General features: G+C 52.1%; 6 protein-coding genes across 6 annotated transcripts; 3 read left to right on the forward strand and 3 right to left on the reverse strand.

The window, feature by feature from the left end:
- Positions 1 to 108: 108 nt before the first annotated feature.
- Positions 109 to 4,313, forward strand: VTN77DRAFT_6423 (uncharacterized protein; the record flags this gene model as incomplete). The annotated part of the gene is made up of 5 exons (XM_069422700.1): positions 109 to 520; positions 583 to 860; positions 913 to 2,186; positions 2,243 to 3,279; positions 3,334 to 4,313. 5 exons carry the CDS (start codon positions 109 to 111, stop codon positions 4,311 to 4,313), a joined length of 3,981 nt encoding a protein of 1,326 aa, XP_069281333.1.
- Positions 4,314 to 5,900: 1,587 nt separating this feature from the next.
- Positions 5,901 to 7,147, reverse strand: VTN77DRAFT_6424 (uncharacterized protein; the record flags this gene model as incomplete). The annotated part of the gene is made up of 2 exons (XM_069422701.1): positions 5,901 to 6,811; positions 6,901 to 7,147. The coding sequence occupies 2 exons, from the start codon at positions 7,145 to 7,147 to the stop codon at positions 5,901 to 5,903; spliced, it is 1,158 nt and encodes a 385-aa protein (XP_069281334.1).
- Positions 7,148 to 9,669: 2,522 nt separating this feature from the next.
- On the reverse strand, positions 9,670 to 10,263 carry VTN77DRAFT_6425 (uncharacterized protein; the record flags this gene model as incomplete). The annotated part of the gene is made up of 3 exons (XM_069422702.1): positions 9,670 to 9,837; positions 9,960 to 10,086; positions 10,145 to 10,263. The coding sequence occupies 3 exons, from the start codon at positions 10,261 to 10,263 to the stop codon at positions 9,670 to 9,672; spliced, it is 414 nt and encodes a 137-aa protein (XP_069281335.1).
- A 2,469-nt stretch (positions 10,264 to 12,732) lies between these two features.
- On the reverse strand, positions 12,733 to 16,219 carry VTN77DRAFT_6426 (uncharacterized protein; the record flags this gene model as incomplete). Its single annotated transcript, XM_069422703.1, has 3 exons — positions 12,733 to 15,621; positions 15,727 to 15,927; positions 15,986 to 16,219. 3 exons carry the CDS (start codon positions 16,217 to 16,219, stop codon positions 12,733 to 12,735), a joined length of 3,324 nt encoding a protein of 1,107 aa, XP_069281336.1.
- An 809-nt stretch (positions 16,220 to 17,028) lies between these two features.
- On the forward strand, positions 17,029 to 19,455 carry VTN77DRAFT_6427 (uncharacterized protein; the record flags this gene model as incomplete). The annotated part of the gene is made up of 5 exons (XM_069422704.1): positions 17,029 to 17,096; positions 17,156 to 17,288; positions 17,348 to 17,629; positions 17,690 to 18,449; positions 18,503 to 19,455. The coding sequence occupies 5 exons, from the start codon at positions 17,029 to 17,031 to the stop codon at positions 19,453 to 19,455; spliced, it is 2,196 nt and encodes a 731-aa protein (XP_069281337.1).
- Positions 19,456 to 20,376: 921 nt separating this feature from the next.
- On the forward strand, positions 20,377 to 22,419 carry VTN77DRAFT_6428 (uncharacterized protein; the record flags this gene model as incomplete). Its single annotated transcript, XM_069422705.1, has 1 exon — positions 20,377 to 22,419. One exon carries the CDS (start codon positions 20,377 to 20,379, stop codon positions 22,417 to 22,419), a length of 2,043 nt encoding a protein of 680 aa, XP_069281338.1.
- Positions 22,420 to 23,040: the final 621 nt, after the last annotated feature.

The following is a 23,040-nucleotide window of genomic DNA, read 5'->3' on the forward strand; positions in this document are numbered from 1 at the left end:
ATATCCACCATACTTCAATCGAGCTAGCTCCCTGGCGAGCCTCGTTCGGTTTTCGATTGCCCCGCGAACAACCCTCTATACTTCTTGTGACGGTTGAGATCTATCATAATGGCGACTGAAGCGCACGGTTTGATTGTGAACGGCGGGCAGACGTCCTCGAAATCGCCAGCGGCTCTCCTCTCCGAGCAGCACGCGCGCGATGAGGCCCACAAGGTGACAGTGGAAGATGTCCCCGATGAGGACGACATTCAACACCCTCCGCCGTCCTCGTTGGCGAAGGGTGGAGCGCCAGATGCTGCCAAAGACGCCACCCCCGAGGCTGGATCGACCGCTCCCGCGCCAGAGCCGAAGAAGACTTCAAAGACTCCGGCTTTCGATGTGCGGTCGGAGGAGCTGTTTCCAGCTCTGGGCAGTGGTCCCAAGTCGAAAGCCGCCAGTGTGCCCTCGGCCTGGGGTGCCAAAAAGCCAGGTGCAGCGTCGGCCTCAACTAATGGGGTGTCTAATGGTCCTCAGGCGTCAAGTATGTCGCCCTCCAAACTATAGTGGCTCTTGAATTCCGACTGACGTCTTAATTTTCATTAGGCTCCTCAGCTCCGGGCTTCGGTGCCTCTGACGGCCCCAAAATCATGACTATCCCTGGAAAGCATGTGGAACAACTGCGACTCGCCCCGTCGCAGATGCTTTCCCCCGCTCAGCTCAAGAAACCGATCCGGGATATCTTGAGGGACATCAGCAAGCGATCCAAGGCCACTGTTGACATGCGTGGCGGCCCTAATGGCTCGGTTATCTTCGAGGGCAAGGGCTCAGTGGATGCGGTGAGACAAGCTCTCAAGGAGGTTGCACAGCAGGTTGGATCTAAGGTAATGCTCCTCGTTGTTCTAGATTCTACACACAGACCACTGATTTCTCTAGCAATCTGTTCGTGTGCCGATTCCTGCCTCGGCACGACCTCACATCATTGGCCGCCAAGGCGCCGTCGTGCAAGACATCCAGCAGCGAACTGGCGCGCGCGTTCAGGTGCCCAGAGCCGACGAGTCTGCTGCTGGTGAGGAGGACGACGACAGTGTCACCATTGACGTGTTCATCGAAGGTGACGCCGTCGCCGCCGAAATGGCTCGTCGTGAAATCGAATCCATCGTGAAAGAACGAGCATCGAATATAACCTTGCGGCTGAAGACCATTCCTCCGGAATTCTTCCCCTTCATTGCGGGTGCCCACAACGCACATGTGAACGAGATCGAGGAGCGGACCAAGGCGCAGATCCGAGTGCCACGTTACGACACTTGGACGAAACAGCCACCGCCCCAAGAGGCCAGCGTCGGTCAGATCCGGTTTGTCCCGGATCCCGACAGACACATTTACATTTCGGGCGAGCGCGCTGCTGCGCAGCAGGCTCGTGCTGAAATCGAGCGACGTGCGGCCGAACTGCAACGCCAGCTTACCCTGCGACAATTGGCAATCAGCCGTGGTCAGCATCAGTTCATCCTGGGAGATAACGATGCTGCTCTGCACGATTTCCTTGCAGAGACCGGCTGTGCCATCATCTTGCCTCCGCCGTCTGAAGACAGTGAGTTCCTGACCATCACGGGACCACCCGAGCACATTGAAGCCGGTGTCAACCGTGCCATGGAGCTTGCGACCAGTATGCAGATGGCGAGTATCGACTTGTCCCGGCAGCATCCTGTTGCCCACGCTAGGGCACTTACTTCCTATTTTCAGCAGCGTCAGGTCATCAGAGAATTGGAGAACATGTACGATGCTCGCATCGTGCTACCCCAGAGTTCTGATGGCCCTGTAACCTGGGAGGTCTATTCGAGAGATGGAAAGAACACCATCCGGGCACGCTCCGATATCATGAACCTGATCCAAGCCCACCCTCCGGCAAGGATACGTTCGGTGCCAGTAGACCCGTACTTCCATCCATACCTCCGTTCCAGAAGTCGTCCTCAGCTGAAGAATGACTATGGTGTCCATCTCATTGTTCCTGACGATATCGACAGCCCGGAAGTGGTTCTAGTCTACGAAGGACCATCACAGGCCGATAATTATCAGGTCCCAAGACAAAGACCATCAAGTGAGGAGCTTGCGACTTTCGAACGAGCTCTCCAGGCCGCGCAGGAATCCCTCCTGAACGCATTGGGAGACCAGACTGATATCGTATCGAAATCAGTTACTATTCCCTCGAAGTATGTCATTTCTCATGCTTTTCTGCATCTAGACTGGGCTAACCATGGTTATTTAGGTATAATGAGAAGGTTCGCAAGTACATTGCACGTGAGCAACAGGCTGATGAGAATCGTATCCCTGTCCGTGTCATCATTGGCGAGCCTGAGGGCCGCAATGGTCAAGTCCCCTCCCAGAAATCCAAAGCAGCTGCCGCTCTGCCGAGCGACGTTGCTTTGCGAGGGCGCTCTGGCGACGTAGAAGAGCTCGTGTCCAAGATCCGTGCCTTTGTGGAACAACAGGAGAAGGACGACCTCGAACGGGGCTATACTACGACCTTTGACTTCCCCCAGAAATTCGCCAATTTCCTCATCGGGAAACGCGGAGAGAACATCAACAAGTTGCGCGAGGAATTTGACGTTGATATCAAGGTCGACAATGGCAAGGTCGAAGTCAAGGGACCCAAGGCAAAGGCGGATGCCGCTAAAGCAAGGATTGTGGCACTGGGCAAGAAACTCGCCGATGAAACGACCCACGTCCTCAAGATTCCCGCCAAATATCACCGCGACCTGATCGGCCAGAAGGGCAGTCAGGTGAACCGACTGCAGGACCGTTACAATGTCCGTGTCCAGTTCCCTCGTGCTGCAGCGTCATCACCCGCCAATGATGATCAGTCTGTCGCGGATAGTGCGAGCGAGGTCGGTGGTGGTCGATTGGGCCGCACCACTCAAGCACCTGATGAGGTTATTGTCAAAGGTCCCAGCAAGGGCGCTGACGCTGCCAGAGACGAGATCCTCAGCTTGCTTCAATGGGTTGTTGACCACTCACATACGGCATCCGTCTCTGTTTCGCAGAACCAGATCCCCTCGTTGATCGGCCAACGTGGCCGTGAAATGGACAAGCTGCGGGCTGATACTGGAGCGCAAATCGACGTTCCCAGCGCCCAAGACGCACCGGATGCTTCTGGACGCGTTGAGATCAAGATCAAGGGAACCAAGAAGCAAGTTGATGAGGCCAAGAAGATTCTCGAGCAGCGGGCTAGGGAATTCGACGCGATTGTTACGAGGACGATTGAGGTGGACAAGAAGCATCACAAGGCGCTTATCGGCGGTGGTGGTAAGTGGACTTTAATAATTCAGGGCAAGCGACGTCATATACTAATTTCAATAGGTGCTAATATCCGCAAAATCATTATCGAGGCGGGTGGTCCGGATGATGGCACCGCTTCTCGCATGGTGAAATTCCCGCGTCCTGACAGCAACGACACGACAATCAAGCTCGAGGGCAATGGCGCTGTCGTCGATAAGATCATCGCAGCTATCGAGGCTTTCGTCAAGCAGCGGGAGGATCAGGTCACCGCGACGCTGGATGTGCCCCAATCGCAACACCGCCTGCTTATCGGACGTGGCGGGGAGACGAGACGCAATCTGGAATCGCAGTTCAACATCACCATCGACATTCCCAAGCAAGGGTCTGGTCGCACTGATGTGAAGATCAAGGGACCTAGCAGTGCGGTTGAGGAGGCTAAAGCGCATATCCTGGCACTGCTCAAGGAGCAGCAAGGCGAGACTGTTGAAGTGCCGAGGCATTTGCACCATGTCATTTCGGACAACGGCGCTTTCTTCCGCCGCCTACGCAACGACTACCAGGTGACTGTGGACCATGCTGGCCACCAGATTCCGCCCAAGCCTAGCCCGGTTGACTTGCGCAACGGGCCCAATGGATCTGCCTCTCTTCCGTTGATCACCGATGAGCCTGGTGCAGCGGCAGATGCCTATTCCTGGAAGGTGGTCGACAATGCTCCTGCAGCTGATCCTTCGCAGCCTGCAACAATTCCATGGGTGCTGTCCGGCTCCACGGAGAACGTCAGCAAAGCGAAGGCTGCCTTGGAGAAGGCTATCGAGACGGCGTCGCAGCAGGCGGCGACTGGATATTTGATCTTGCCCGATCCGAAGACGTATCGATTCGTGGTTGGCCAGGGTGGTAGCCAGATCAACGCCATCCGGAAGAAGACGGGCTGCCGGATCAACGTGCCGAAGAGCCAGGCCCGGGGCGAAGCGATTGAAATTAAGGGATCGAAGGAGGGCTTGGAGGAAGCCAAGAACATGATTCTGGAAGCTGTCCGAGCGGGGTTGAACGGGGGGCGATGATAACGTTATATAAATATCAACATGTCGAAGAGGGAGGGGCAGGGCCATGATTGCGTTTGATCCATCTCCAGAGCAAGATATTGCTTTCATCATCTCACAAAATTTCCCAAGGTATTATCATTATCATTATCATTTTTATTTCATATGATATGATGTAAGGGCGGCGACTGTGAGCCTCTCTTGATGCTATCAATTTGTCGTCTACATTTGTCTACAGGTCATATTCTTTGTAACTCTTCTTTTTCACAGTCCATTTCTTGTTCATGTTCATGTTCAATATTATTTATTACGTTATTACCATGTTATGTCCTTTTTTTTACCCCCTTTTTGGCTCATCTCATCTTGCACAGGGTTACAGTACAGGTTTACTTACAGTCTGTGACTGTCTTGGTGGTGAGCTTGAGCTTGAGCTCGTATGATGTTCGATGATTTCAAATGATTTGATTTGATATCAAAAAAAAATAGATAAAAAACACAAAAAAGATTTACAGATAGTCCAGAACAGAAAGGAAATGGGAAATTTCATATCATACTTTATCAATATCAATATCAATATCAGTATCAGTATCAGTATCAGTATCGTATCATTCTCAGATTAGCTAGCTAAGTAAATAAGTAAATGTATATAGCAAAAAAGGAGGGGGGAAAAATCCAAAAATCAGAAGAGAATTGAGAAGAATTCATTCCCCCATTCTTTCCTGAAATCAGTCTCGCCCGTTTACTGTCAGCGCCTAGGAGTCAGTCCTAGGTGGTAGTGCTCTTCACCTGTGAATGAAGCAAGCAAGCAAGTACCCCGAAACGAAGGGAAGGAAGGAGATGGAAACTGGAAACTGATTTGGGCCCTATTATTATTATTATTGTTCTGGGAGTTAACGACCCAGACTGTTTTTTTTTTCCTCATTTTCTTCATTCATCTTTTGTCTAATCATCATCACTGTTTTCTCTCATGGTTCTATTAGAATACAATTATAATAATATAATACTAGTTAGTTCTGGTCAAAAATTTCAGTCATTGACTTATTATTTTCTATCAACAATATAAAAAATAATAAAATAAGCTCGTTCATGGAGAAGATGATTGAATTTGCATTGCCTTTTTTTTTCCCCCTTTTCATTTCCATTTTTTCTTTGCGTTTTTTTTTTCGTCCTCCAATGTCCGTCGATCGATCGCCCGTCTCATTATTTTTTTTGTTCTTGTTCATGTATATATATAATATATAACTCAGGAGAAGAATATAACTCAGGAGAAGATGAATGAAGACGCATGAATTCGCAATTTTCATTTCCGCCATCCTATGTCCTTCGATCGCTGATCTCATATTTCTGTTCACGTAAGCTAACTATTATATATTATATAGCTCATGGAGAAGATGAATGACTTTGCATTTGCATTTTTGTAGTCCCAAGTCCATTGGTCCATCGATCATTGATCTCATATATTTGTTCGTGTTCATGTATCCCGATTGACTATTATATATATCCCATGAAAAAGAAACGTAAAGCGCGTTACGGACAAAAAAGAAACAGAAAAACCTTAGAAAAGACACCATCAGAGAGAAGGGGATTAGTTCGACTGGATGGGCATCATCAAAGCAAAAGCATAAGCAGCAGCGAAGGAACAACGACCACTCCAGCCGTAATAGTCATCCAGGCTCCATTCCCTCCAGCTCCTAGGAATAATGGGATCCAAATGCCCTTTGGAGCGGAGAAGAATGAATTCGCTCCTCCGGTCGATATCGCTCCTCCACTACCCCCGGCGTGGGGCAGGGCAGTCAATGCTAACGCTGATGTTGCAGTGACGAGAACCGAGCCGCTTGTCGGAGTCGGTCCTGACTGTGCGCTGCTGCTAGCCGACGCAGCGAGGCTGTCGCTCAGGGCGGCGAAGCTGGCGGCTGCGTCGGCGGAATCTGTCGCGGATACCGACACGCTGGTGCTGGTAGTTGTCGGCGACGAGGTCAGCGATACCGTCTGCGTGGTGGACGAGGCGTCGAGGGAGATGTACACCTCGACGAACCAGTAGACGTAGTAGGTGTACGTAATCACTGTGTAGTAGACGGTTTCAGACGGTGCGGGCGGTGCTAGCTCGGAAGTTGCGGCTGCTGGAGGAGCTGTAATAGCTGTAATAGCCGTCGTTTCGAACGACGGGGAGGATACAGGAGGAGGGTTGCCTGAGCCGATACAGTCCGGATCGTCGCAGCAGCCTTTCTGCCCGTTGATCGTGACGCAGTACTGGCCTCCAGGGCAGTATCCGCCGTCATTGCAGCATTCAGCGCCTGGGGGAGCGCACCCGTTCGTGTTGGTGCAGCATAGGTATCCTGCATCGCAGTAGTGGTCGCCCGCGCAGCAGGTCGCTCCGCCAGGTGCACAACCGCCAGGACAGCATTCCTCACCATTGGTACAGGCGCCGCCGCCTTTGCAGCAGGTGTCGGTGGCCTTGACGATGCAGGTCCCGTCGTTGCAGCAGGCGTCGGCGGGCTCTTCACAGCAGCGGCCGGACGCTGGAGACGATGTCAGCAGTCAGTCGAGTCGGGTCTGGTCGAGTTGAGATTAATTGGAAGACAGGAAAGCAGGTCAGATCAGAACATACTAGGACACAGGCTGGTCCCCGACGGGCAATACTGCTTCTTGCTGAACCGCAAGAACAGCAACGCCGACACATCGATGCTCTCGTTCCATGAAAGATGAGACGACACTGGCCATTGCTGATGGATCGGACGTGCTCTGAAACCTGGCGCAGGAGGACTGTCTGCTGCGGTTGTCGAGGAGAGGTTGATCTGGATGACGAGCTGATAGAACAGAGCTGCCAGCAGGCCTTTGACGCTGATGCGCGCCATGTCGGCTGAGGATCTTCAAAGGTGATTCCCTATCCGTAGCCTTTCTCAATCGAGCAGAGCTCTATATCGAAACAATGATGTGCTTCACAACGGTTGTCATGAAAATGAAAAGATATATGCAATTCGATACGTCCTCTAGCCTCAGGAGGAGAAAAAAAAAAACAGCCCTACTTCTCATCAGTTCTTGACTACCATTATTTTTTTAACTCAAAGCAGATGGGACGACCCGCCATAGATATAATCGCGACTCACGAGGACTGAGCCGCATGGTGTGGCATGTGGCATCAATCCGGGGGTTCAGATCGATCCGCATTCGAGCTGAACGTCTAGTGGCGGTGATCTTGCAAGAAAAGGGTATAAAAAGGATAGGCTATTTTCTGAGCTCGTATTAATTAGTTAGGTAGGTATTTGTTTTGTTGCTCCTGCCGTGTTTCTCCATCTTTGATTCGATCAGATAGATCAGGTGTTATTCTGTCATTCTTGCGACCAACGGAGACAGGATATCCATATCCCAGATTCCAGAGACGCATTTGTTTTCCTTCTCTCTGAATTCTTCATCGTTTTCCGGCAGACATCGAGGATGGATAAGGCTTCTGTGAGTTGTATGAGTTGTATGCTAGTGTGACCAGGTTCGTGTTCGATGCCGTTTTTTCTATATAAGCTTGCTCTCATTGGCAGGTCTGGGGTTAGCGGATTTCTATACCTCGTATTCAGCGCACTGTCCTGTGACTCTTTCCTCAGCTGGTATTAGTAGTATCTCAAGTTCTCGAGGATGAGGGCAAGGCAGCATTCCTTCTGGTAGGCAGCTTCATGTGATTTTGACTTCGTGGCTATCGCAAAGTGGCAGCGCGAAAAGTGGGGAGTAGATAGCTATTGATATAACCAGACGGTTCTTATCAGAATGTCATTATTTCCCAGAGTCAGTCAGAATCATAGAAATTCACAGTTCATGAAAAAAGAATAAAAAAGAGATATCCACAGACACTTCTCAACCTCCTCTAGGTGACGGTAGCTACCACTGCGGTGCCTGCCGTCCGCTCCAAGGCCACCATGATCGATAACATCGCCAATCTGCAATCAACCAACCGACCAAGTGCAGGTACTCTTACTTACTGCGACAAGAAGAACTTTGCCGGCATCGCCGTGGACGCTGACGAAGCGAGTGCACTTGAGTTTCTCTCTTCCTCCTCTAATAATGTAGATACGCATGCGCAGCAGGCTCGCTACCGATTCGGACCCAAGAAGAAAAGAAGGTGACCTGACCTGGTCTGGTACTGTACTGGGTACTTCTGCAAGACCTGCCTGCGGCGTGACTTGGCGACCCTGGCGCAGGGAGAGCACGACGTGACTAGGAGTATGACTATGTGATGCTGGCGATGGAAAGACAGCACAGCCCAGCCCGCAAGAAAGCGAAAACGCGCATGCTCAACGCCGTGACGTGACGCTGGATCAGGGCCAAGACAAGACGAGTTGGATCTTTCCAGGATCAGGTAGGTAAGGTTTCGGTACTTCTGAAGAATGGTCGGGACTATCCACGGCTGGTCTGGGCTGCGAGTCTGCGAGTCTGCAGGATAGATGCGGCGGCTGCTTGGGAGACGTGGTGATCAATTTAATCACGATGGTCATGATGATAATGATAATGATCTTGATTGGGAGGAAGCAGTATACCTAAATATCTATTTTGCGATAGATTCGCGTCCCTACAAGGAAGTGGACGGACTGGCTCTTCGTGCTCGACGGAAGTACCTGATCGTGTGCGAGACGAGGACAACGGTCCCATCTACAGCAGTTAACTACGCGAGTATGCCGACTGCCAGTTGCCGGATTGTCGTTATTTCAGCGCTGCGCAGTGATGCTGGACTATGAGTCGTCGAGCTGGTGGTACTACGCTCGATCAAAAGATTCTTGATTCTACAGGAGAATTGAAGAAAGAATAGGTTTAAGGCGTGGGGAGCAGGGCGACATCGCACCTTGCAATATATATAACCCCTGAACCAGGTAGATCGATATCTATATCCAGAGTCGATTGAATTACGACCTGCTTACCGCCTTGTGGAAATGAATACAGCTATCATATCACGTCGGAATTACCCATCATTTTTGTATCAGTCACGGATTTCACACATCTAAATAAAAAGCCAGGCCAGGAATAAAGTTGTGAAGAGGGTTTTCCCACGTTGAATCATGAATGACGGGAAAATAGCGCAGAGCGTCAGAGATAATAAATCGGTAGATCACAAGAAATGAATCAAAAGAGTCAACAGAATCCACGCAGAAGGAAACACTCTATCCAGCGGAAGACAGAACATCAGTTTCCACCGTAAGTAACCCTCAACGTTCGAACAAGAAAACATGTCAACCCCGTCAGAGTCCAAACGTTGCATTATTCGTATCCTCTGCTCCTCTCCCACGGTTTGAGGAGAGAAAACGAGTCTCCGAAATTTTTACACACGGAAAACAGCCCCTTCTCCTCAGTCGTTATCCACCGCCATTACACGTGAACCACTGGTAGAACGTCGAGTTTAGTGCTTCTCCCCGGCAGCCTGCAGGTATTGGTACACGCCAAAGGCCACAGCAGCACCGACAAGGATCACCGCGTACAAACCGACGCCCAGACCGGTGGAGCTGGAGCTGGAGGGAGACGTCGACGAGGAAGAGGTAGACTGGGTCTTAGGGGCAGGGTCGCCAGGCTGGACACAAGTTAGCACGGGTTGCCGAAATAACTTGGGAAAGCAATTTGGAGCGACGGGGTGACGTAGTCGAGGCTAATTGCATGCGATCTTGATGCTACAGATATAAGCTTTCTACATACCTGTCTCTTCAAGGTTCCGACCTTCAGGCCCTCCAAGATCTCTCGGGCCTCATCGCTGTGACCAACATCCTCGAACGCCTCGGTGGCATCCTGACCGGCAACGTCCAGCAAGACTTCCTCACCACCACTGTAGAAGTCAGCTGGAAGAGTCCTCTTGCTGATGGTATTTGGTGCTAGGTACATACGGGTGCTCATCCACGAATTTCGTGACATCGTAGACCTTGTCGTGAATCACGAGGTAGAGGTCCTTCTTGGTGTTGTGGGCGGAAACATCGCTGTAGGTGAATTCCTTGGTCTCCGACATTGTGACTGACTGTTCCGGAAGCAGTAGATACCAATTAGCTGAGTCGATAAGTTTATAAGCATGAAGAGATAGAGGAATGGGCGGTAGAAAAGCTGGAGACAGTCCTCGTGGCTTCAGCCAACGTGGCCTGGGGCCCCAAGTGTACTGTCGGAATTGGCGAGGAGCTGGTCAGGAGCTTGCTTACCTTGCAATCAAGAAGAATCCAAACCAAAGTAAAAGGACCGAAAAAGAGGCGATGACAGACGAGCTGGTGAAGACGGCAGGACAGGACAGGTATGAATGTGAGTAGGTAGAAGAGATGGAGCGACAGGAAAGTCGGGGCCGGCAGGGAGCTGCCGCTGAGAAAGACAGAAAAACGTCGGCGTTGGTTGGTTCCTGATGGCGCCAGGCCAGGCCAGGCTCCCCGTACCCGGTACTTGTGTTTTGGTGGGCGACACCGCGGAAGACGAGGTACCAGTGACTTGCCCAGTTGGCCTCCAACAGTACGATATTCTCGAACTCCGCCCCGACTTTCTCATCCGTCCCCCATTTTTGACCGAGGAAATAACCACTCAGCCTTTCCTGCATTTTCTTGGACGTCTTGCTGACATCGGCAGCGAATCCAGGCAATTATCACCGCATCCCCCGCCTTCTTTTCCATTCTACAATCCCCTGTCTGCTGCCTGCATGTCTGTCGGTCTGTCGTGGGCTGATATCGGCTGACAAGTGAATAACCCGTCGACGAATCAGAGATGGCTTAATAGGTATCTCCTAGCCCGTCTGGCACTACGGAGTGTGATAGGTAGGTAGACTTGTAGGGGACATGCAGGCGGTATGGAGTACTGTACAGCAGGTGTGACAGTTATCATTATCATTAATCATCAATCATGGTGCACATTATTCTTGCTGCACTATTATTATTATGCACTATTATTACTATCCCAGTCACGCTGGGGCGGAGCTGGCTTTCAATGGCCATGGACGTGATATGGACTGCATATCCCCAGGGTCCATTTCCATGGATAACAAACTCCTCATTCCACCAATACAAGAAAGAATCTATGATTCAATGCCATTCCATTTCCTGCTGGGCTGTTGACAGTAGTAACTGACAGCGGTGCAGCTGCCCCAGCCGGATTCTGTTACCTGATGAGGCATGCTGAACCCGTTCCGATCCGCCCCTTGAGAGCCAGCCTAGTCGAGTATCATCACTACAGTATATACGTACAGGTTAGGTACACAGTAGTGAAGAGAGAGTGGTAGTTTACTGTAGGTAGACCATATCTTCTTCAACGAGTCCAACTAACAGCGACCGCAGTGATATCCCGACAGAGATAGATACCTAGGTAGGAAGTAAGAGAGAGTGTGGGGCTGGGGCTGTTATCCCCAAAGTTCTGTTCTCGGTTCCGACACTGGGGTCCTGGGGAAATAATTCTGCTCTCTTGATCCAGATCCACTGCGGAAGGGTGTCCATCCTATTCCGTACCCCTCAAAGGCCATGTGCTCTTCTAGAAGTACCTGTCGTCCTTCTACCTCGGTAATAAGAATACGGTAATGGAGCTCCTCCGCAGTTGTCAAGACTTAGTACTACCTAGTACCTACTCAGCGCGGATGGCCGATCCGATCTGGTCCCGATCCGACGAGCGTCGCACGAACCATCGAGTGTAGCATAATATACATACCTACCTACCTCACTGTATATCCACGGAATATTCCATGTGGCCGTCATTGATAACGATAATGAGAAAAATAATCTCGGAGGAAGTGGGGTCGTCATATCATCCCCCACCGTACGGAGGGAGTATGGAGTATTCCATACCTACCTACAGTACACACCCGTGCATGCCATGTGGGCGAATATGGGGTTTCTGGGGTAGAGTAGATAGAGTACAGTAGTACATACTATCTATGTGAGAAGGATAGCTAGAGAGATTTGTATTGGAGAATTTCCCCCTCCCCCCCTTTTTTTTAAAAAAAAAATTCTAATTACCTATCTAGATCCCTACTAGGCCCTACCTACCTACCTAGGTAGTCTGTAGTATACTACATGCGCTGCGCCTGACATTTAAAAGAAACAAAATTAGGTATCGTCCATCGTTCATGGGGGATCAACCTCCCCCATCAGTCGTAATATTTGCAAATCGTGGTCTCGTACATAATGAAGGCATCTCATCTATACAAAAGTCCGGTCCTTGGACCGTCGCATTTCATTTCATTTCATTTCATTTCATCCCACCCAGACACGACACACACAACAGTCCAAACGGTCCAGGGGTTGAACGATAGAAAAAAACCAACCAAACTCCCCACTATCGGGAGTCAACAAGACAAGAAACAGAAACATTATACAAAACCAGGGTATAATGCATAGGTAGATCGTCCCTCCAACCAACCCCTTCTATTCGAATATCCAGTCATGAAAACGATTGGCTAGCTGTACAGTACAAAAAGACGAGCTCGGAATGAATCTCACCCATCCATGTCTGTCTCCTACTTCGCGGGAACCCGTTCGTAGAAGACTATGTACGCCTGCTCGTTCTGCAGGCGATCCGAGAATCGCAGATCCCGCGGGTTGAAGTCGGTCACGCGCTCGTCATCGAACTTGCGCCAGCACTGACGCTGCGCATCCCGAATGAGTGAGACGTAATGCCCGCTGCTCAAGGACGAGCCCAGATGGCGCAGGACCGCATAGGCATCATAAGTGAAGGGCGGTACGGTCGGGGAAAGAGACGACTGCGGCGATGCCTGAGCTGAATCGCCATTCGAGCTGGCCGGTGGGTAGGGTATCACAAAACTATCCATTCGGAGGCCATAGAGCGGAAAGTCAATGGGCGTGTGGATCTTCCGCGCCGACTGCGTCTTGGAAGCAGAGAACCGCTTGAAGTGAATCACCAGGATTTGCGGACAACGCGTGATGATGATCTGCTTGGTCGCCACCCGCTCACACTTGCAATACGGACATTTCCACACCTCATCGCCACTTAACATCTCCTCCTGGCAATAGCTCCGCAGACACTGATAGATATCACCGGTCCCGGACGGCGGAATCTCCACGCTGATACTGTAAAAAGCTTCGTACGTGGTCGAGGTGCGCTTGCAAGTCGTACAGCGCAGCCGACTAGCGTGTTGTCCCGCAAAAAGTGACGAGATGAACGACTCCTCTCGATGGCAATACCGGTCCCACTCGATCTTCGATACTTTGGCAACAGGCATCAGCTCTCGTTGCATCTCTTCCGCAAATGTCAGCGGCCGTAACGGTGTTCTCTGCCAGTTGATATTCAGATCCTCGTGCAGACAATCAACGAGGAAATCAAAGAACTCCTTGGCATCCTGCTGTCGATCTATCGCCCATTCGCGGTTCAACCGTCCGCAGAAGTTTCGAAACGAGGTAGGCATGATGACTTCCACGTCGTTCTTCCACAATGACCGTATCAGATTGGCATAAAGCCCCGGCATGACACCCTGAGACCCTTTCCAATTCTTCTGGACGTAATACCGAAATCGGTTGTCAATGAAGAATTTGCTCATCATGACCGTGGCGCTCAGGCACTGGATGGTCGAGTTCATGTAGCAGGTCACCCCAAAGTTGGTGAGACCCGTCCGGGGAAGCTTGAGCCGATGCATAACAGAGTTAGGGGTGTAGAGAGCCGTTTTGGTCGCGGAATTCTGACGTGCAAGGGTAGGCTGAATTTGGCGACCGTCCGAAACGCCGCCGTAACTGGGCCGCGGAACTGCAGGCGGTGGCCGCGAGGGGGCCACCGGAACAGGAGCAGCATAATTCGGCGCAGCTGGCACGGTCACTTGAGGTCCTGGCATCATCATAGACTGCTGGATGGCGTGTGGCTCCGGGAATCGACGCAAGAAATCCTCATATGTATGGACAAATGGTGAAGGAGGCTCTTGTTCACCTTGACCATTCGCCGGCTCCTCCGCACCGGTACCGTCCTCGCCTTCGTAGGGGCTCGCCTCGATCTCTTCATTCTTTGTCCGCTCCATCCACGCCGTAAGCTCTTCAGAATTGAGCGGTGTGAATTCGCGGAGCCTTCTCTTCCTGACTTCCAAGCTGGAGTTGGCACTCGCCATCGGCACCCTCCCGATGGGACGGCCCGGTGAGCGGACAGGCCTCTTCGCTTGGATTGAACCCATGACAGCGGCCGTGGATGATGTGGCAAGAGACTGCTGTCCCACCAGATCAACCCAGGCATCAAGCCCGCCTATCAAAAGAGCAGGCGGTCGCCCATCTTTCAAGGGCTTGTAGGCATTAAACTCATACAGTGTATCGTAGAGCGCCCTCAGGTGAGGCGCTGATGTTCCCACAGGAGATCCCGCAAGATAGCTGACGGAGTCCGTGTTTTGATCATAGTATACGACGAGATCGAATTCATTCCGTTGTTCGAAAAGAGACTGCTCATGCTCGGGAGAGACCACCAAGCGCTCTTCCAACTCTTCCGCAGACACATTTTCTTTCAGAGCTACCGGCTCAATACAAATGATGGATTTTGCGTATATATGCCCCTGGTCATACTGTTCGCGAGGACGGACATCAATTACCAAGATGTTATACTTCCGCATGTAATCGAGGAGCTGTTGCGCCCGAATCGTCGGACTGTGGGGTAGCTCCGCGGAACTGCTCTTGCTTTCCTGAGCTAGATGAACCCCGTTAGGTGTTCGTGACCTGTAAGGGTTGTCTTCGTCCGAAGAACGGCTAGGACTGCCTCTTGGAGAGCCGGCAAGCTGCGAGTATCTGGAATTTCCTGCACGTACGCTCTCACTGGAAGTTCTTGGCGGATTGGGCGGTGGCTGGGACGGCACGGTCCATATAGGGCTGTACGTCGGACTCGGAGCGCGAGGAAGCGACACGTTCACAGCATCTGGAGGAACTTTCGGAGGGAGAGTGGGCGCATTTGGAGAGGATCCCATGGCCCGTGGACCCAGCGGACGAGGGGGTGCCGAACTGAGAGATGTGTTCATCTTGCCTTGAGACAGGTTGGCGGATGGTCGAGGAGGATAATCCGAAAGGGGTCCCGGCATGCCGTTCTCCTCGGTGGATGTTGGCAGTTGATGGCTAGGTGTGGAGTTCCGAGTTGCTCGTAACCTAGCAAACCGTTGAACAAGCATATCCTCCGCCGCAGACGTGGTTCCAACTGGTTTACGAGGAACGCTATTCTGTCCATCGGATGACCTCTGGAAGTCGGTAGGACTTGGCATCCTCAACGACCCGCTTTCCTGTCCCTTTTCATGACGGGAGCTCCTCGGGCTGGAGCTGCGCGTAGCCGTTTCGATAGAGGTGGAACCGACGGGATGGACATTGTTTGCCAGGTTATCCTCAATTATCTGCTGCTTAATGGCATCCATGGTGGCTTGCTTGGTGCGAATGGACTGAGAGCATTGTGTTAATTGACGAGCAAGACAAGAACAATCCCCGATACAAGACCCTAATTATGGCCTTCCGAGTGCTTACATTCAGGAAAGGAGTTGGCTTACCAACATGAGATCTGAAAATTGGTCATACCAGCCAGGGCGCTGATGGGCGGCTAATCGGTACTCCGAATGGCGGGGTATAATATTGACTGTGATCTCAGAGGCACGGAGGTATTGGACGTAAGCCATCCCCAACTGGTCCTGATCGATCAGTGCCTTGCATTGCTGTATCGCTTCTCGAGCCGTTCCCAGGAGGTGGTTTATCTGCCAAGTGGTAAGCAAACTCGCATGCCGTTACCCGCATGTGCACCAGGACGCGTACTGGGCTCCTTTCATCCACATCCAAACGCGCAGCCTGTTCCTGGAGATCCTTTATGTGAGGAAAACGAGCCCGCCGATTCCCAGCTCCAGAGGCTGTGTTGCCATTCTGATACGGGCCTGCCCAACTCGCCCGTCCACCCGTAGGCTGCATCCCACCTAGTGTGCCAGAGCTGCTCGAGTCCTTCCAGAACGTGGGGTTGGATGTGCTGGGGAACACAGCTGCATCCGAGGACATTATTTGCAAAGGAGAGGCGAGAGACAGAGCATGATCCGCGTCCTGCACATATGATGTCGGCAAACGAGGGTAAGGGACGGCAATCCTCCGTTATGCTATGCGGAGGCGATAAATTCAGTCACCAGGAAAAACAACCAAGAGAAGACAATCCAAGAGTCGCAAGCATAAGATGTTTCTTAACGAAGGAAATGAGACGAGCGCCAACACAATGGAGAAAAATGAGGGTTGAACAGGGAGAGTTTGCAGGTATACAGTTAACTGTCTGCCTACACTCGACCCTCTCTTTGGTTACGTATTCGCTGATTCGCCAAGGCCACGATGCCTGAGACACAGACAACGTGACCCGCTGGTTCCTCTCAGCGCCTTTGGCTATGACGCCACCTCCAGGCACCTGACCCAGGTATCGGCGCTAGACCTGAAACAGAGTTGTGCGCTGCATTGCTGAGTCATCAAATGTGCATCTCCACGTGCCAGGACGGGGTGTGGTTGGAGTGTCAGCTCGAGGTGGAGTCCGTTCAGCGGCCATGGTATCTATCTGCCTTGAGGCTCGCGACTGCAGCAGGCATGCCGTCTTCCTCGACACACCCTTCTTGCATCAGCCCTTGCCTCCAGCGGTGGTCTCTTACGTCTCCGGAATTCAAAAAGCGGCTGGATCTGCTCATCGCCCCGTTCTTGTTCCCAGATCGGGGTCCACTCCAGTGCATCTAACGTCATAAGCGTGCGGAGTACTTCTACCTCGCTGACAACTGTCCTGGGTCTTGCGACAATCGAGCCACAGTTTGGCGTAACGACAATCAGCGACCGTCGCCATGGCGGGCTGGTTTTCTTCAGTCTCTCCGCTCGATGAGCAAGTTGAACGGGCAACATCGTCGTCCTTGTAAGTTGCGCTATGCGGGCCCCTCATCTGCCGAATGCGTCATCCTAACTGGACAGCAGGGAGGACATCGCCCTTAATTTGGAGATATCCGACCTCATCCGCTCGAAGAGTGTTCAGCCTCGGGATGCGATGAGGTCGTTAAAACGGCGCCTGGAAAGCAAGAATCCAAATGTTCAACTTGCCACCTTGAAGGTTCGCCTTTTCTTCACTTCTCACAGATAAGGACTGTTGCCTAACTAGCCATCTCACAGTTGACGGACACGTGTGTCAAGAACGGCGGATCGCATTTCCTGGCTGAGATTGCCTCTCGCGAGTTTATGGACAATCTCGTGTCGCTGCTCAAGTCCGAAACCGTGCCCCTCAACCACGATGTGAAGCAGAAAATGTTGGAGCTGATCCAGAATTGGGCAATTGCTGCCCAGGGTCGCATGGACCTGCGGTATATCGGGGAAACATACCGAAAGCTGCAGAACGAGGGGTTTCAATTCCCCCCGAAGACGGAGATAGCGAGTAGTATGTTGGACAGTAGTGCGGTAGGCTGCCCTCAACAAGGTTGTCGGTTGCAGGTTTCTGACATGGCCATCTCATGGCAGCCTCCGGAATGGATCGATTCCGACGTCTGTATGCGCTGCAGAACGCCATTTACGTTTACGAACCGGAAACACCATTGTCGCAACTGTGGTAATGTTTTCGATGCCCAATGCTCCAGCAAGACCCTCCCTTTACCCCATTTAGGCATCTTACAGCCTGTTCGAGTTGACGATGGCTGCTATGCCAAACTTACTTCCAAGACATTTACATCATCTGGCATCTCGGAGCGGTCGGCATTTAAAAATCGTTCTATAACGAAATCCACTGCGTCTATGGAACCGCGCGGGGCTCGGGCCGATTCTAGCTTTGATGAGGACTTAAGACGGGCATTGGAGATGAGTCTGGAAGAAGCTCAAGGCAAAAGCACCACCGGATACACCCCCCAGTCTAAACCGGAAGAAAGGGCAAAGCCGGCGTCAACCATTGAGGAGGAAGAAGATGCGGACCTGAAGGCTGCTATTGAAGCCTCATTGCGGGACATGGAAGAGCAGAAGAAGAAGCATACTGCTGCTTTGAAGAACTCGACTGCTGCAGACGGATCGTCTGGCGGCGTCTCAACCGTTTCTCTACCAAAGAACCCCTATGAGCTGACGCCGGTCGAAGCGGAGAACATCAACCTTTTTGCAACTCTGGTTGAACGACTCCAACACCAGCCACCAGGAACCATCTTGCGCGAGCCTCAGATCCAGGAACTGTACGACAGCATCGGTGCTTTGAGACCCAAACTTGCCCGCACTTATGGAGAAATAATGAGCAAGCATGGTAAGACCTCGCGTCCGTGTCGGGTGGATCAACCGCCTTGCTAACTGAGCCAGACACGCTGCTCGACCTTCATGCCAAGCTGTCGACGGTTGTTCGCTACTATGACCGGATGCTGGAAGAACGGCTGTCGAACGCCTATTCGAAGCATCATCTTTATGGATCTGTTCCTCCGGGCAGGCAGGCATATGGAAATTATCCTCCGCTGTCTAACGCGCCTGACGGGCGGGGCGCCGAGGCCTATTACCTGTCTAATACCATTCCTGATCAATTCAATCCGACTGGACAACCCCAACAGCCTCAACCTACTGGAGGGAGTTACGGCCCAGGGGCTTCTCCGGCTGCTGTGACGAGTCCCAGTCCGTATCCTTCCCTGAATCCTAGTTTCGGGGATTCCCAACATCAGCCATGGACTCCTCCTGACCCCAACGCTCTCCGGTCGCCCCCGCCATCGAATGCCATCTCTACTACTACCCCATACCCTGGAAATCCTGCTGGCCCAGCGGGAGCGACGAACTTCCATCCTGGTCCAGGGCAGAGCGGCCAGGAGGCCAACCAAGTCAAGTCTCCTTCGCAACAGGAGGCAGAAACACCATACCAACAGTCTCCCATGCTGAGACGCGATTCCCAATATCAGCAGTCAGGTGCCACCCCAGCGACGTTTGGTTCGCAGCAGCACCCTACATCAAACCCCGTCCAGCCACCAGCGACCAATCCGTCCCAACACGCTGCATACCCGCCTCAGGATGGCGGCTCTGGGTACCAACACTCCCAAGAGCCCCCGGCACCGCAGCATTCACAACCACCCCAAGCTCCTCAGTCGTATTACTTTCAAAACCCGCCATCACAACCCGTGCCTCCCCAATCTTACGCAGGAGTGCCGCAAGTGAATGGTTCCTACCCCTATGTCACCGGCAATACCCCCGGTTCGGCTCATCCTCCTGTATCACAATATCAGGAACCAGCGCCTCCTAAACAGGTCGTGGAAGAAAGCTTGATTGATCTTTAAGAAGCCAGCCCGCTGTATAAGCGACGGCGTTATTGGAGAATTGCTCTGTTTTCATTTCGCTCCGATTCAGAAGTATGCCTACCATTAACATAATGATACCAGCTGGCTTCCCTCTTGGTTTTTGGTAATGGATGAGGGTCTCAAATGCTTCTTTTGATATCCGCCTTGCTAGTTTATATAAGTTGTATTCCAAGCTGAGCGAGAGCTGATTGTGCTGAGTCTGCTTGGCGTCTTCTGTATGTTATGTGTACGTTTCTAACATGGTCAGTAGGAGTAGGCAGTACTTGTCAGACTTCTCATCCAGATCAAGTAGTCAAGTATTTTAAAATCCTTTTCTTTTTCCAGCAAACGACTCCAGTGCTGCATTTTGAAGCGGGGTTTGGTGGGAAGTGGAGGGTAAGAAGAATACTGCCCAATACGGCGGTGTATCGTAAGTTAGCCGGGCGTTCCAGTTGACCGCATGGAGAGAGCTCACGAAGTCATCCATCATCTTCACTCCTCTTCACCTTGCATTGTCTCCCTAGTCACCCCCACTCCATCCTATATTATCTTATCCTTTCTCCTGCCAACTTCTTATTTCATTATCCATCTCCTCTCTTTCCTGTGAATTCATCCTGACGCGTGTGGGCTGCTGCGTTCCCGATGCAGCTTCCGCATCCCGTCCCCGTCGCCACGTCGCCTGCCAATTGACTTACTCGAATCTGCTCGTGAGAGCCTTACTCCAATAATTACTGCCGTTGCACAAAATCCAAAGCCCCCGCGTTTCATCGTGTCGTGCTACCCAACGCACTTGACAACAGCTTCGATGGTTTGGCTGCTTGCTATTCGGTGACGCCGGGGCCCGCGCTCTCTTGCCACTTCGCTGGCTTCCGCTCCATTGACACCTTCCCGTCGCCTGTCTTCCTGTGTCCGCCAGTCGGTATGTCGCCAGCAAGCAATACCTCGTCCCCCGTCAAACGCCCTGCGCTGGGCCGACGCTCTGCATCCTCCCATGCGCTCGTCTCCATGCGCACCTCGCCGTCCAATGCGGCCGACACGTCGGAGGCCCATCCCCATCCCCAGAAGGCTCCTGTCCACAAAGTACACCGCGCACATGTCGTTGGGGGTGCACACCGTGTTCACGGACGCAACCCATCATTCGGCAAGAACCTGAATAAGCTGCATAGGGTGACTAGTGGGCACAATGTGCTTGCCGAAGGTGCGACGATCGTGACTGGCGCCCGCCATCATCAGCGTAAAAAGTCGGCCCCAGTGACCCCTGCTGCAAGCCCACGAGGCTCTCATGGCCGGGGCGGGTCGACCGTATCCTTAGGCGAGCATAAAGCCCACACGTCGATGAGAAAGAACTACTCAACACCTGCACTGCCGCGCAATACCTCTACTGTACTGGGGAAGAAGGCGCTTGTGACAGATCGACCACAGACCGCCAAGCCCCGGGTCCAAAAGACCGTGGGCTTTGAATTGGCTGATTCGGACTCCGACGAAGAGTGGGAGGACAGCACCCAGTCACCGGAGAGCACAAGACGGGGCTCGGTGGCGCCGTCAAAGGACGACGCGGAGACCAGCGCGGAGAACAACACAGTTCTAGTTGATCCTCTGACATTTGTGAAGCGTCCATATCCTCAGGTCCCTCAGTCGAGGAGTCTGCCAGAGTCGAGCATCAACGCTCCCCCCCAAGAGCCGCCACCCCCCGACGATGAGCACCCAGATGATGAAGAGGCCCATTCCTCTCATGCGGAAGACGACCAGCAACCGATGCGAACTTCAGAGCATGAGGACATAGCAACTCGACTGCTGAGTCAATCTCGTCCTTCCAAGGCTCCTCCTGCCATGTCTTCGATATCTGCCATTGCCACCCCGGCCCCCGTCGATACATCGCGTCGGAATGCCTCTCTCACAAATCTTGCTTCCAGTCACGATGCATCACGAAATGCCCCATCCACGTCAGGTTCCGCGATGCCTAATACGACAGGAGTCACCGCTCAAGCTACGTCTTCATCCATTGAAGGAGGCGTATCTCGTTTCATCATCAACGACAAGACCACTCCTCGCACAGATTCCGATCCTAATACCCCGTCCTCTTTTCTGCCGCACTACCATCCTCAGAGCCCTCCTTCGCCAGGCCGCAGCAACACCTCCAAGAAAGCTAAAGCAACATCACCCCCACCAAGACCTCCCGGGGATGGGCCCCCTTCCCGCACTCAACAGAAACTATGGCTGCAGCGAACAGCCACGCTTACTACGTCACCGCCCGACCCGCATGGATCACCGGCCCTTCCTACTTCCTCAATTGACCCGGCCTTCATGGCTGCTCCCCATTCGAGAGCGGGAGGAAGACCGTATGATGGCGGAAGAGGAGGTGTGAATGGCAGCGTGCGACCAGGCGTGTCGACGCATGACAGCGAAACCAAGCACATTCGGAAAGCGTATGAAAAGACGGCATCAGAACTCAATGTAGTTCGACGATTCCATAACCCCACAAAAAACAGCTTCGACCGGGTAGATCGTATCCTCAATGAAGCGGGACGGCAGACGGGCGGCGGCACGGAGCAGAACACATCTTTAGCAGGCAAGAGTGTGAAATCCGCGCCGTCTCTGACAAACGGTCAATCATTACAATCCACGAGCGACAGGAGACAGGGCGTCATGTCTGCAGGCAAAGACGATTCCCCAGGGCGCAGCCAGCTGATCAGCAAGAACCGGCAGTCAGGTTCCAAGCATGGTTCCCGGGTCTACTTCCAGGACCAGGACGATGTTGTTAACATCAATGATCCTTCCGAGCCAGGGGACCGGTTGGATGTTGATGATCAGCAGCGCTCAGGCCAAAACATCCTCTCTGATTCTGCCGCCGCGGCTGCCGAACAAGGGACAGGCAAAGATACCGGTAGTGGCGACCCTGCCACTGAGGTGGCTCTGCTACTTCGTCGTATGTGGGAGAGCAGGGAGGTTGCCAGTCCGGGCTGAGTTCGCTGGCTGAGTTTGCCGGCTGAGTTCGCCGAGGCGTGTATTTCTCACTGGTGTAGGCAATAATAAGAGCACTTTTCCTCATACTTTTCCACTGTTTCACTTCTCGTCAACGAAAGGGCAAGACCATTTGCTTAGTCCCTTTTGCTCTTTACTCCCTTCTGTTTGACTTCTACTTGTTGACTACTTTCCCAATTCTTACAGCGTACAGTACAGTGCAGCGTGCTCAGTCAGGGGCCATCCATCCATGGGTTGGGTTTGCATATTCAATTCGAATTCCCAACAGGAGTTACTGGAGTTCTCATTTTTGCAGAGCAAACAGCTTGATTTTTTTTCTTTTTTGCTGACTTTTCTCGAGACAAGCTCGGGTCCAGACTTGTGTAAGTACAGTACTATCTATCTATCCTAGCTATCTGTGGACATCGCGATACGGGAGAAAGAGAGAGAGGGCCTTTTTAATAAATACAAATACATTTAATACATACGGACATACGTATATACATACATAATTATGATTATCGTTATCATTATCGGAATAATCGATCGATCTTCTTTCATCTTTCTTCTTCATCTTCTTCATCCTTCTTCAGCTATCTTCTTCAGCTTTCCTGATTGTGATTC

This window comes from Rasamsonia byssochlamydoides (assembly GCF_041956645.1).
Source record: "Rasamsonia byssochlamydoides strain NRRL 3658 unplaced genomic scaffold VTN77scaffold_5, whole genome shotgun sequence".
NCBI lineage: Eukaryota > Fungi > Ascomycota > Eurotiomycetes > Eurotiales > Trichocomaceae > Rasamsonia > Rasamsonia byssochlamydoides.